The 15,112-nt window shown below is 41.0% G+C and overlaps 1 protein-coding gene across 3 annotated transcripts in view; it reads right to left on the bottom strand.

Moving 5' to 3' along the window:
- The window catches only part of LOC105474120 (nuclear envelope integral membrane protein 1), a 28,620-nt gene that overhangs the window by 3,102 nt on the left and 10,406 nt on the right, over nt 1-15,112 (bottom strand). The window contains exons 4-10 of one of the 3 annotated variants that reach the window (XM_011728516.2): nt 14,301-14,373; nt 10,002-10,095; nt 9,427-9,541; nt 8,477-8,702; nt 5,800-5,973; nt 4,906-5,086; nt 682-1,361 (exon numbers count right to left, since the gene is read on the bottom strand). In XM_011728516.2, coding sequence (XP_011726818.1) covers nt 4,906-5,086; nt 5,800-5,973; nt 8,477-8,702; nt 9,427-9,541; nt 10,002-10,095; nt 14,301-14,373 — 863 coding nt within the window. In that variant the 3' untranslated portion in view covers nt 682-1,361. Of the gene's footprint in view, nt 1-675; nt 5,087-5,799; nt 5,974-8,476; nt 8,703-9,426; nt 9,542-10,001; nt 10,096-14,300; nt 14,374-15,112 lie in introns of those variants that run through there. The other 2 variants (XM_011728515.2, XM_011728517.2) reach the window with 2 other exon arrangements.

Raw genomic sequence — 15,112 nt, 5'->3', positions numbered from 1 at the left:
ATCATGCCACTGCACTCCAGCCTGGGCAACAGGAAGACTCTGTCTCAAAAAAAATAATAATAATTAATTAATTAGATGAAAAAAGACAGGTACAGAGTTAATATGAATATTACAAAGGATTCCCAGAGCAAAGAAGATAGCCAATACATAAAATGAAAGGTACCAGACTCCTATGGTAGAAGCTGGGCCTAGACATAATTAAGGTTTTTCTTCAATACTCATAATGCTCACTATAGCCCTACTCTCTCTTCCATCCTATACAGAGCTCTTGGTAGGGATCCCATAGCTGGAGCCATAGGTCTTCCCTCCATCCCAATGGACAAACAAAAGAGATATTTTGTGCCATAAAAAAACAAAAGAACTAAAGTGTAATCAGAGTAGTTCCTTGGGCCAGGAATAACCTATATTTTGCTTTTCTATGAGACAGCATGGTAGTATAACCTGCTGCTCCTGAAAGAATACCCCTTAGAGATTTTGCATCCTGGGAAATCATTGAGTCCAAGGATGAAAGTAGACCAGTACAGACTCAGGACAGGAAGGGGTGGCTAAGAAAAAAAGGGAAATAAATGGCATGCAAAACCATCTCATTAGAAAGAGGAAACTGAGGAGTTAATTGTTGATACCTGAAAACAAGAAATCCAAACAAGAAAACAATATGTTCATTAAGAAAGACCACGATATATCTATAAAACTTTTATTAAAATTGGAATTAGAAACTATACCAAAAACTTTAAAAATACATAAGACATTGTTCTTTTTTCTTACAGAAAAGAGGGTAAAAATAAGACCCATGGCAAAGAGCCATCCCTGATAATTTTGTTCCTTTCAAACATTCATGAACATTTAAATAAAATTACAAATATTTAAACAACCCTAAGGTATTACCCACAGGCTAAAACTTGCCAGTAATTCCTTAGCCCTGCTATTTCAATATCAATTCCACAAATGTGGAAAATTACGGCAATTGTAGGCTGTAACAGCTTCTAATATTCACATTTTGAACTATTTGTTATGTTGTCATAAGAATGTACTCATGCTACAGGCAAATTCAGAGGTGATTTCACCATTTTCAAATTATCATCAAGAGTGTGAGAGGAAGATGACACACACGTGGGGTGGTATGGAAATCCAAAGCCCCACATTTTGGAAGTCTGTGACCACTCCCATCCCCCACTAAAGCTACAAGTTGGTGTTGGCATGAATCTGCTTTGCTTATTCCCAGCAGGCTCTGGCTCGTGTCACATAAGGCACAAACATCCTTTTCAAGGTAGTAACCATCTAGAATCCAACTCAATTGTAACCTGAATCCGTAAGCTTAAATCACCAAAAGACATCACTGGGTCATAATTATATAGGTTCCCCTAAAAAAAAACAAAAAACCATTTTTGCTATGTAGAAACAGAAACAAAAGGTTTAGGTGCATTTGCCTTGTTCAATGGATATTTCACATGTTTATTAATTGATTTCAGTTAATACGTAATATGAAGGTATGATAAATGTGTCAAACTGTTCTCTTGTTTCAGATACAATTCTTGGCATTTCAATATAGGTTATTATCTCATATGTCAGACTTGAGTCCAAAGAATACCAGAAGGACATTTAATTTCCTTTCCTCCTACTTCCTTTCACTACTCAATTCAAAGAAAAGTTATGAGTACACAGCTAGGAACCATTTTTACGTAGGCATCCATCTGAGCCCATCTTTTTTTTTTTTTCTAAAACAACAAAAAGACTAAGGACAATTACATAATGCATTCCCAAGCCTTTTATGGATATCAGGACCTGGGGGGACTATCCGGCCTATTTGGGTTCTTTCATTCACCAAAATTCTATTATACATGCCAAAGGTTAAAGGGAACACCATCAGTGAAGAGGCTGGGCCCTAGAATGGAATCTATTAGCATAAAATGGAACAGTGGGACCCAAAGAGCTATCATCAGCAAAATTCCCTTTGTAACAGACATAAAAATCATGAATTTGAGGGGAAAAATAAACTAGTTTTGGTGGGATGCAATGGCTAACAGGAATTACTTATTAGAAGGTAACAAAGTTGCTAAATTTTCCTTGTTTTTGATCCCTGTGTTCTGTTGGTCTCTTGAAGCAATCTAAGTGGGAAAGGAAAGTGAAAGAGAAATGTTTTATGCCAGCTGCCTCTTGTATTCCCATTAATGGGAGTCTCTATGTTAATGCTCTACATAATTTGGTCAGACTGTTGAGAGGCAATAGATTTCCAATGCTGATGAGATCCGGAGCCCTGGAGCCCATTTATGGCTTGACATTTGCCGAGCAAGATGCTGACGTGGCAGCAAACATGGCTCCGATGTCCAGCTTACCTCATAGTTATCCCTTCGATCCTTCTTTATGAGATTGGTCTGAGAGATGAGACTGTACTGAAATCACAAGAGCTATAACTGCCAGAGAAAAATTAAATGGGGTCTTCAAGTAGTGACTGAGCCAGCAAACTAAGTGGCCAAGAGGGAGACAAGAGCAGCTCCTAAAGAAGGTTGAAGTCAAGCAATCTCCGGGTACACAGAGGATCTGAAGCATCCGGGCAGAGCCACAGGCAGGCAGGGCAAGGACACACAACACACCAGAGAAGCACCGTCCTTCACTGTCTGAGAGCAACTCTCAGGCTGCAGAACCAATTGCCATCTCCACTGCCTACAGCTCAGGTCTCCAACTACCAGACAGGGAGTAAAAAACAGTTTGATTTTACTCACCTCAAATCTAAACACGGTGGAAAAAAACTGATCTAAAGGTGGAAACTATATTTCATGGGGATTTATTAAACAGAGAAAGAGGAGAATCTTTCACAATTTCACAGTGCTTTCTCATTGAAATAAAGACATGATCAGGAAAAGTCACCCTTAGAGGCAAGTTATCACCTCCCTAAGTAGGGGAGGCACCAAAATTTCCAGAGAATCCTGAGACCACTTGCACAAGTTGAATTATTTTTTAAAATAAACTTATGCTTAAATATGCTAGGTCTCAATTTCTATAAATGAGGTAAAAAATAGTATATCTCAGAAGTTTTAATAGTTCTTTGTAGAGAGATAACATTTTACCATATACATAATTCACAAGGGTATAAAGGTTTCCCAATGTAAAGTTCCTTTTACCCTTCAACTGTAACCCATAGCATCTGCCCAAATACTGCTCATTTTTCACTTTCTACTATATGTCTCTTTCCTGCCAACTGAGGTAGTTGTCACTTTAGGACAGTTTAAGGCTGTGGAAAACACTGGCGGAAATAATCAACTGCCCACCTGGAGGGCAGTCTCAGAGCTGACCCTTTGGAAGTCTGCAATGGAGCCAGGCCTTTCAAAATTACCCACGCTAAATGGCTGGTCTAAAGGAGTCATTACGGCTTTTTAAAAAATCATCTGCCTTTTTCCATGATCATGGTGAGCCAGTAAGTCTGATGCTGTGCACTTGCCATGACCATCTATTTTCCTGGCTAAAGTAATTACAGATTTTTCCAGGGTATGAGGCTGAAGACTGCAAAGAAAAAGAACCAAGTAAATGACAGACACTTGAAAATTTGCTTCCTCACAGATAACACTGCTGGTTTATAAGGGGTACTTTGCACTGGCAAAATAATCTGAAACTAATGCTACTACAACAACAGGCAGCATAAATCTCAGGTCAGAAATGCAATCACAAAGAAGTGTAAGTTCATGGAAACTTGACAGCTGAATGAGCACCCAGAGGCATGAAGATAACCTGGAGCCTATTTCCTGGCAATGCAAATTGTGGCTGCTGCATAACTACAAATTCTGTATCAAGAAATTACATAGTTTCAGGGCTTAAAAATTACCCAGATTTGGGGGAGTATGGGTGGTGAGAAAAGGCTGAAATGGACAGAACAAGTAGACAAAGGGAGGGAAAGGAAAAGGACATAGTTTCTTGATTTCATAGCAACTCAAAGATACGTGACCCAATGACAGGAAAAATGGAGAACTTGTAAAAAGCATCCAAATCCCCTAAACAAGATGACTTCTCCTAGCTAGCAGGAATAATGCTACTCTGAACATACATAGTTCACAGGTAAGGGAACTGACCCTTCCTGAAAGGTCAAAGGCAGGGCAAGGAAGAATGGGAAGAGAAGAATACGAATGTTTTTTAAGATGGAATTGAAAGTTGAATATAATAAAAAACCCAACACACCTCACCTGCAGAAGAGCCTACAAGCATGTTCCTAAAGGCAAATAGAACTTTCCATCATATGTATGAGAACTAAATCAAAGCTTAAAACAGCAGCTCCTGGGGCTTTAATGGATAATCCATATTAATAAATATGTAGGGGCCTAGGGGGCGTGCGTGTCACTCTGGAGCACTTGCTGGTTCTGGAACATGAGTTTGTTACGTTTTAAAAAGACATTCATTTAAAAAACAAAACAATAAAAATCTATTTTCCTCCCAAAACAGTTAAATCAATAATTATTCTAAAGTCAATGAAATAAAAGCTAGAGTGAAAGAGGCTCAGATTTGTGGATTTCTCTCTGGAAGATGCAGCCTATAATCAAAAAGCATTCCTGCACTTAACAACAGTTCTTACTTTGGAGAGCCAGTGAAAGAAATGCCATGATTGAATCAACTTTCAAAAAGGAACTAGAATGCCATGCTAGCTGTGGCCATCCAATTTCTGTGGGAACATAAAAGTGGGCTGTTAGCTTAACCAATGGGAAGTGAACTACCATAGCATTCACTACCTTATCCACTCTCCTTCCTCAGGGATCCCATAGAGACCTCCCATTTCCAAAGGGAGGCCTCTTTAGGCCTCTTATTTCAGTGGGAAAATTTCTACCCTATCTCACTGTTTCAAAGGGTTGAAAGCAATTGCACAACACACGCAACACGGACCAAGGCACCAAGCCAGTCCACATAAAGATAACTGACCACCACCTAGGTTAGAAAGTTGTTCTGTGTGATAGCAGGACACCGAGAATATGAGTCCTCCTCCTCAGAGGATGCTTCCTCATAGATTTCATCCTGGGCAATAATGCTCCCTAATCCATACTCCTGCTCATGGACAGAAACTTCATTTGGCGTGAGGTGGGAAGAGCCTTCCACAAAGTCAGCAAATCTGGAAGAGAGAAGATAATACTCATTAGAAATATGCCTTCTGTCCTGGTTTTCTTTCAAAATAAGAACAAATTAAAGCCTTCGATATGCTCACAACACAAATTATATTGAGTCTAGCCAACATCCTTGTCCTTACTCTGGCAGGTAAGTAGACTAAAGCATGAAGTTAAGGAGAAAAGGAAAGCTGGGATCATAGGCCAATACCCCTGCAACTCCATCCTGCTTAATAAGCACTTGCCTATCCTTTCTAATTATGAAAGTGCCAAGGTTCCTTTAGTCATCTGTAATCCCGATAAGAGAAGATTAAGGGGCATTACACAGTTATTCACGTTTATGGCCCTATAAACTTTATACCATCATGATTCCAAATTGAAGCTTCACATACTCATTGGTATAGTTGCCCCCAACTAAAAAGTGGGTGGAGAGGAACCCTACCAACTCAGGGAGCAATGCAAAACTTTCAGAAAGGAAACTTAATATGGTACTGGAGTCTTCCCATCTTAATGCTACAATCAAAGCTAGAGTAGATAGTTCCCTGAGGAAACAGGTTACTGCTTAATGTGTGATTATATATCTACCTTTCTCTTGACTACTTGAAGATTAACAGGAAAACAAAGGTCACAAGTGCATGATTCTCTAGAGGTACAATCTCTGGTAGAACTCAAGGTCACAATTACCCTGATAGATGTTTGGCATATCTGGCCAAGAGTGTACCTTTTTGGAGACTGGATTCGAGAAACAGTCTTCCAAGCAGAGCAGTCTGGACTGTTACAAAATTCTCGGAGCTCTTCTAAAGCCTTTCGGGTTTCTACCTCTCCTTGTATCCGATACTCTTCTTCTGTCAGGAGACGAGGGGGGACAGGCTTTTCTGTTGCCTTATACACCTTTCTGTGCTCACCAAAATAACATTATGAATCATTAATCAGTAATCTTACTTCTAGCTCCCTTCAGTGGGCCAAGCATACAGCAGACAGCCTGAACATTAAGAGTCATCACTCCTAAAAATTCCATAGACATCTTTAGTTATAATGAACGCCTGACATATTAGACTATGAATGACAACTCATAGGCGACAGAGCGAGACTCCATGTCAAAAAAAAAAGTGATATAATTTGCACCACCTTGTGGTAACAGGAACACACGACATTTTACTAGACGTTTTTATTTTATATAAAATGACTAGAATAAAAATATAAAAATGCCTATAGAAAGTGAAAAATTATTTACAGTCAATATTATCCACTAATGTGAATAAACTCACTTTATTTTTCAATAAATGATAAAATACTTATTTTTTAATAGATGGGAAAATAACAAGAAAATTATGGTATAAGATTGTGGTCCTAGCCGGGCGCAGTGGCTCACGCCTATAATCCCAGCACTTTGGGAGGCCGAGGCAGGCAGATCACCTGAGATCAGGAGCTGGAGATCAACCTGACCAACACGGAGGAACCTGTCTCTACTAAAAATACAAAATTAGCCGGGCGTGGTGATGCATGCCTGTAATTCCAGCTACTATCGCCTGAACCAGGCAGGCGGAGGTTGCAGTGAGCCGAGACCATGCCACTGCACTCCAGCCTGGACAACAAGAGCAAAACTCCGTCTCAAAAAAAGGCCAGGCACGGTGGCTCATGCCTGTAATCCCGGCACTTTGGGAGGCCAAGGCAGGCGGATCACAAGGTCGAGATTGAGACCATTCTGGCCAACATAGAGAAACGCCATCTCTACTAAAAATACAAAAATTAGCTGGGCATGGTGGCATGTGCCTGTAATCCCAGCTACTCAGGAGGCTGAGGCAGGAGAATCGCTTAAACCCGGGAGGCGGAGGTTGCAGTGAGCTGAGATTGTGCCACTGCACTCTAGCCTGGTGACAGAGCAAGACTCCTTCTCAAAAAAAAAACAAAAAAGATTGTGGTCCAATAACTTGATTTCCCAGACTGAAGGTATCACCTTGACTATCTATAATAGACAACTTCAGGACCTAGGAACATTCCATATTTATTTTGCAAGGTGACAAAACATGCTACGAATTACATCTTAAAATAAGACTAAGACCTCCAGAGCAATCTGAAAGCCACTGAGAAATAGTCTGAAATGGGCCGGGTGAGGTAGCTCACACCTATAATCCTAGCACTTTGGGAGGCTGAGGAGGGCAGATCACCTGAAGTCAGGAGTTTGAGACCACCCTGGCCAACATGGTGAAACCACATATCTGTTAAAAATACAAAAATTAGGCCGGGCGCGGTGGCTCAAGCCTGTAATCCCAGCACTTTGGGAGGCCGAGACGGGCGGATCACGAGGTCAGGAGATCGAGACCGTCCTGGCTAACACGGTGAAACCCCGTCTCTACTAAAAAAAATACAAAAAACTAGCCGGGCGAGGTGGCGGGCGCCTGTAGTCCCAGCTACTCGGGAGGCTGAGGCAGGAGAATGGCGTGAACCCAGGAGGCGGAGCTTGCAGTGAGCTGAGATCCGGCCACTGCACTCCAGCCTGGGCGACAGAGCGAGACTCCGTCTCAAAAGAAAAAAACAAAAAAACAAAAACAAAAAAAAACAAAAACAAACAAACAAACAAAAAATACAAAAATTAGACAGGCATGGTGGCGCCCGCCTGTAGTCCCAACTACTCGGGAGGCTGAGGCTGGAGAATCACTTGAACCCGGGAGGCGGAGGTTGCAGTGAGCCAAGATCACGCCACTGTGCTCCAGCCTGGGTGACAGAGCAAGACACTGTTTAAAAAAAAAAAAAAAAAAAAACTGAACCCAGGAGACCTCAATGAGCATATAGTATAAAAGCGATATAATTTGTGGCCGGGTGTGGTGGCTCACGTCTGTAATCCCAGCACTTTGTAATTCGAGCACTTTGGGATTGCCTCAGCACTTTAGGAACCCCTGACATTTGAGGTCAGGAGTTCGAGACCAGCCTGGTCAACATGGTGAAACCTACTAAAAATACAAAAATTAGCTGGGTGTAGTGGCGCATGCCTGTAATCCCAGCTACTCAGGTGGCTGAGGCATGAGAATCGCTTGAACTCAGGAGGTGGGGGTTGCAGTGAGCCGAGATCACGCCACTGCACTCTAGCCTGGGCGACAGAGCAAGACTCCATCTCAAAAAAAAAGTGATATAATTTGCACCACCTTGTGGTAACAAGAACACATGACATTTTACTAGATGTTTTTTATTTTATATAAAATGACTAGAATAAAAATATAAAAATTCCTATAGAAAGTAAAAAAAAAAAAAATAGACTCGGGAAGGAACAAAGGCGGAAGTACAACACAATGACTTTTCATTAACAAAGAAGCTCCCAGGTCAACACCTCTGTATCCTCTTGCTGCAACTGCATCCCACACTGTACCTGTCAATATTAAGTTACATTGCCTTTCATTCACCTGTAGGTGATGTACAGCCACTGAATAGGGTATTCCAGGTTCTTAGTACACAGAGCAATGATGATAATGGCAAGGGCAATATGTGGTATCTGGATGCCAGAATACATGAAACACAGGCCCATTAGCTGCAAGGTCCAGGTCAGCAGGTTGATACTTCGTTCATTTTCCAAGGGCCCATACTTGTAACACACTGCAAAACTCATGAATCCAACTGTGAGGACATAACCTATGAGAAGAGTTATCAGAAGACATTCTTTTTCATCTATACTTGGTAAAAATAATTTGTGTGGGAAGCAGTAGTAAATTTACTATATAGCACCAATTGAACCGGGAAATCAGATTTTTACTTAATTATTCACACTTTTTTCTTAAAATACATTTCTCTAAGTTTCTATCCTTTCTGCTGTCCTAAATTTATTCGGTTCAAACAGAACATTAAAGTTATATGTCAAACAACCCTGAAATAGTCTATTTTAAAAACCAATATATGGAAATCCAGATTAATCACCCCTCAAAGGATAAATCAAAGGTTACTATCTATAGGACCAAGGATTTTTACTTTGTAAATAAAATCTACAGCAGTTCATTCAGAAATGAAGGAGAAAAAAATTTACTGCAGAGTCCTTTACTTAAGGTCCCCAAGTATATTTAAAATATGATTCCATTAATAAGGTCAATTTACAGCTTTTCAGAAAAATGTTTATTGTGTAAAGAAAGGTATATTTATGAATACCAATAAATGACATCTTCTCCTTAACAGTACCATTCTAATTTAAGAGAAGGTGATAATCGTAGAGGGGTCAGAAATAAGTGAAAAACTACGATTTTTAAAAGTTTTTAAAAATGACATGAACTATTAAATCCCATAAGCAGGTAAAATATTTTCATGATTAAATTAACTGAAACAGCCTATAAACATACAAAAGGAAAGCAAAACCGACAACACTTACTTAAAAGATACTGCCAGTAACACCTCCAGATCTCTTGTAAATTTTTAAAAACTAGTTGAATGAGGTACAGAGAAAAAGACCAGCCTCCCACCAGGATGACGTAAATGGGACTTTTCTAAGACAGAGAGTAGAAGTGAAAGCAAAAAGTTACAACAGGCTTTCCATACATAAAAGAAGCAAAATGGAACTATGATTTTTTAAAAAAAAAATTCAACCTACTCAAAATGCACAAAAAACACTTCTCTTAAAAAGATGTCCTTTATACTTAAAATGGTACAGTCTGCAAGGAACACTGGGAAGATGAGATGCTAAATAACTTAAAAGCCTGGCTATATAATTAAAAAACAGGAAGGAGACTTTAACCCCCCTCCGAGCACAGGATTTTATATAAAAAGAAAAAATTTGTAATCAGGCTCCAAGTTTCATCGTGGAAAGTACCTTTCTGAATCAAGGAGAGTAGGACATTGACTCATCAGCCATCAATACACATTTTCAGTTTTCTAAGATTACCCAGGAAAACAGTCCTTCAGCTATCCAAATTCATTCTAGCTGCACATGAAGATTCTGATACTTACCTTAGGCATAAACTTAGATAGTATAAAAATGATGATTAGTAGAGAGGCCACAATTCCCACACTCATCCCAGTGGAGTAGTAGAAAATTTGACTTCTGCAGGAAAAAAAATGTATTTCATGACCATATGTATATATTTCATACATAGTACTGTTGAAACTAGGACAACTAACCTAGCCAAAAGATTTTAAAAGGTACAAGATTAGAGCAGTACAAGCAAACATCAGAAACATTTCCAATTTGGTTCCAGATCACTGCAACAAACCAAATACTGCAACTGCAATCAGTAAGTCATACAAATTTTTTGGTTTCCCAGTGCATATAAAAATCATGTTTACCCTATATTAGAGTGTATTAAGTATACAACAGCATTATGTCTTAAAAATATATATTCCTTAATTTAAAATGCTTTGCTAAAAACTGCTAAAGATCATCTATGCCTTCAGTGAGTCATCATTTTTTTGCTGGTGGAGGGTCTCACTTCCATGTTGATGGCTGTTGACTGATGAAGGTGGTAGTTTCTGAAGACTGGAGTGACTGTGGCAATTTCTTAAAATACAACGAAGTTTGCTGCACTGGCTCCTCCTCCTTTCATGAAGATTTCTCTAAAGCATGCAATACTGTCTCGATAGCATTTCACCACAGAACTTCTTTCAAAATTGGAGTCAATCCTCCAACAGCATTAACCCTTAACAAGAGGATCACCCCTCCTTTGAAGCTAGGCACTGACTTCTCTCTCACCATGAAAGTCCTCAATGGCATCTTTAATTGTAGCCAATTTCAACAATGATCTTAGCTAGATCTTCTGAACAACTTGCTACAGCTTCTGTATCAGTGCTTGCTTCATCTTTTTTTTTTTTTTTTTTTTAAGACAAGGTCTCACTGTGTTGCCCAAGCTGGGGTGCGATGGTGTGATCATGGCTCACTGCAGCCTTGATCTACTGGGCCCAGGTGATTCTCCCACCTCCGCCTTCCAAGTAGCTGGTACCATGACTGACTTTTTTGTATTTTTTGTAAAGGCAGGGTTTCACCATGTTGCTCAGGCTGGTCTTGAACTCCCTGGGCTCAAGTGATCTGCCCACCTCAGCCTCCCAAAGTGCTGAGACTACAGGCATGAGCCACCACGCCCAGCCTACCTTGCACTTTTATGTAATGAAGACAGCTTCTTTCCTTAAATCTCATGAACCAAGAACCTTCCTTCACTAGCTGTAAACTTTTCTTCTGAGGTTTCCTCACCTCTCTCAGCCTTCACAGAATTGAAGAGAGTTAGGGTCTTGCTCTGGATCAGGCTTTAGCTTTAAAAAAGTTGTATCTGGGCCGGGCGCGGTGGCTCAAGCCTGTAATCCCAGCACTTTGGGAGGCCGAGGCGGGTGGATCATGAGGTCAGGAGATCGAGACCATCCTGGCTAACATGGTGAAACCCCGTCTCTACTAAAAAAAAAAATATAAAAAACTAGCTGGGCGTGGTGGCGGGCGCCTGTAGTCCCAGCTACTCGGAGGCTGAGGCAGGAGAATGGCGTGAACCTGGGAGGCGGAACTTGCAGTGAGCCGAGATCGCGCCACTGCACTCCAGCCTGGGTGACACAGCGCGAAACTCCGTCTCAAAAAAAAAAAAAAAAAAGTTGTATCTGGTTTAATCTTCTCAACAGCCAACTAAAACTCTCTTCATATCAGCAATAAGGCTGTTTCACTTTCTTATCACTTGTGTGTTCCCTGGAGCAACACTTTTAATTTCCCTCAAGAACTTTCCCTTTGCATTCACAACTTGGCTAACTACTTGGGACAAGAGGTCTAGCTTTTAGTCTATTTTGGCTTTTGCTGTCCTCACTAAGCATAATCAGAGAGATGTATGACTCTTCCTTTCACTTGAAGACTTACTATCTACTCTAAGGTTATTAATTGGCCTAGTTTCAATATTGCTGTTTCTCAGGGAATATGGAGGCCCAAGAAGAAGGGAGACAGGGGAATAACCAACTGGTGGAGTTGTTAGAACACCCATGACATTTACTAAGTTCACTGTCTAATATGGTTTGGCTGTGTCCCCACCCAAATCTCATCTTGAATTGTAGCTCCCATCATTCCCACATGTTGTAGGAGGGACCTGGTGGGAGATAATTGAATCATGGGGGGAGTTTCCCTCATACTGTTTCTCATGGTAGTGAATAAGTCTCATGAGATCTGACGGTTTTATAAGGGGTTTCCCCTTTCACTTGGGTCTCATTCTCCCTTGCCTGCCGCCATGTAAGATGTGCCTTTTGCATTCTGCCATGATTGTGAGGCCTCCCCAGCCATGAGGAACTATGAGTCCATTAAACTTCTTTTTCTTTATAAATGACCCAGTCTCGGGTATCTTTATCAACAGCATGAACTAATATAGTGTCTTACATGGACATGTGGTACCCCAAAATAACTGCAACAGCAGCATCAAAGATCACTGATCATGGATCACCATAACAGTTATAATCATATGAAAAAGTCTAAAATATTATAAGAATTACTAAAATGTGACACAGAGACCCCAAGTGAGCACATGCTATTGGGAAAATGGTGTGGTAGACTTGCTCGACCCAGGGTTGCCAGGAATCTTCAATTTGGAAAGAAATGCACTATCTGTGAACCACAATAAAGTACAATAAACTGATGTGTGCCTATATTTGCCCAAAACTTGAGGTCAGAGAACTGTAGAGACTGACGCTATGTAGTTACTATCAGATTATGAAGATTAGTATTCAAGGGCTTCCCTCATATATTTCCCAATAATGAGCCTCTGTGTAATGTCCTATTCCCATCTCCATCATCTCTCCCAACCCGATTATTTTTTCTTTTCTAAGACAGGGTCTCACTCTGTCACCCAGGCTGGAGTGCAGTGGTGCGATCACAGATCACTGCAGCCTCAACCTCCCGGGCTCAAGTGATCCTCCTACTTCACACTCCCAAGTAGCTGGGACTACTGGCACGCACAACCCAGGCCTGGCTAATTTTTGTATTTTTTTGTCGAGGCAGGGTCTCACTATGTTGCCTAGGTTGGTCTCAAACTCTTGGGCTCAAGTCATCCTCCCCCCTTCAGCCTCCCAAAGTGCTAGGATTACAGGTGTGAGCCACCACAACCAGCCCCCTATTCCAGATTTTTTTCTACCAGTTATTCCTCCCTCACTGTTTCTCCCAGCATCCCCAAAATAAGGAACAACTTCCAGCAACCCCACTCCAGCCCAACTTCAAACTCCAATTGTTAATCTTTCATTCACTATTCCACAAATACTTTTTACTTGTATACAAACTTAATGCTGATTTTACCTTCACTCAATGTTTATTTAGTTACCTATATATTTTCTTCATATTTGTACATGTCAGTCTCACCTGTCTTAACTAGTAGGTTCTTAAAGGAAGAAAATGAATAAGCACTTGATTTTTATTTTTTTGAAACAGGGTCTCCCTCTGTGGCCCAGCTTGGAGTGCAATGGTGTGATCTCGGCTCACTGCAACCTCTGCCTCCAGGCTCAAGCAGTTCTCGTGCCTCAGCCTCCTGAGTAACTGGGATCACAGGCACATGCCACCACACGCAGCTAATTTTTGTATTTTTTGTAGACACAGGGTTTTACCATGTTGCCCAGGCTGAGCAGTTGATATTTGTCTCTTTTTTAATTTTTTTAAAAACGGAGTCTTGCTCTGTTGCCCAGGCTGGAGTGCAGTGGCGCGATCCCGGCTCACTGCAAGCTCCACTTCCCATGTTCACGCCATTCTCTTGCCCCATCCTCCCAAGTAGCTGGGACTACAGGCACCTGCCACCACGCCCGGCTAATTTTTTTGTATTTTCAGTAGAGATGGGGTTTTACCATGTTAGCCAGGATGGTCTCGATCTCCTGACCTCGTGATCCACCCACCTCGGCCTCCCAAAGTGCTGGGATTACAGGCGTGAGCGACCGCGCCCAGCCGATATTTGTCTCTCTACGTCTGAACAAAATGAAACTCCCTCAACCCATGGACCTGTAAAGATGACACCTTAACACATTACTTCTAGCAATGGAAAGGGTGATGATGTTCCATTTCACTGTATTGGCTAACTCCTATCAACCCAATGATAGGCCAACCTAATGTGGGAATTTCATTACTGTCAATATTGTTCAAATAAGAAAAAACAAAAATCGTAATTCACATTAAAGTATTTTTTAAACTATCCAAGCAGGCAACAGCCAAGCCATAAAGATCCTGGAAATGGGAATGGCAGTACTTAATAGTTATTATAAAACCCAAGCAGGATAGGTATGAGCCGTGTCATTCTACACACTAGCCTTGGAACCTACCTGCTCAGCAAGTCTCCACAAAAAAATAGCATAAGTCCAAGAAGGAAAACAAGAAAGAGTTTGGGATCAAATCCTGAAATAAATAAAGATTTTTGCTTAATAAGGGAACAAAACAGCTTAAGGCATTATAGAATAAAAGACAATGTTGGCACTATTGGTCAGCTACAGTAAAAATAAATGCGAACAGCCCACCTAAAAAGCATTTAAATTCCACCTAAAGCCTGGGCACCCTTCCAGTGTATAATTAAGTTTCTGTCTAACCTGTATTTGCCTGATGATCTTACTTTTATTTCGGCTAAGGTTAAAAGAAACTCAAGCTTCGTTTTGGACAAAGCTAGACACAGTACCATCAGCAATTCATGCAATCACCCACTAGGGGTCTCTATCACTCTGGCTTTCAAGCTTTAAGTCACTCACAGTCATGGAACTCAGCAGATTTGCCCAGAACTCCCAGAACTGTGGGTCAGGGCCTTGTGTTGTTCTCTAACTGGCCGCTTTTCTTGCCCAACAATACCACCTACTTCCCTTTGCTACAGAGCACTGTGCTGGAAAAGCCTACACGCAAATACATCTCACTCAGGACCAGGGGGCCCTTGCAAAGGCCCCTCAGTGGCATACCAGATACTCCCACAGCTTTCACATTCAACAGCTCTACGGGAGGCCCACAAACAGAACAGGAGCAGCAGGAATCAGTAAATGTAGAAGGAATGTCAAAAAACAAGCCAACCCTACATAACCAAAGAACCCTAAGACAAATGGAAGGGCACAACCTATTTCATACTAAACCTAGAAACATTTCTACTACTTACAAC

This window comes from Macaca nemestrina, chromosome 10 (assembly GCF_043159975.1).
Source record: "Macaca nemestrina isolate mMacNem1 chromosome 10, mMacNem.hap1, whole genome shotgun sequence".
NCBI lineage: Eukaryota > Metazoa > Chordata > Mammalia > Primates > Cercopithecidae > Macaca > Macaca nemestrina.
This window is presented reverse-complemented; position numbering and strand designations above follow the sequence as displayed.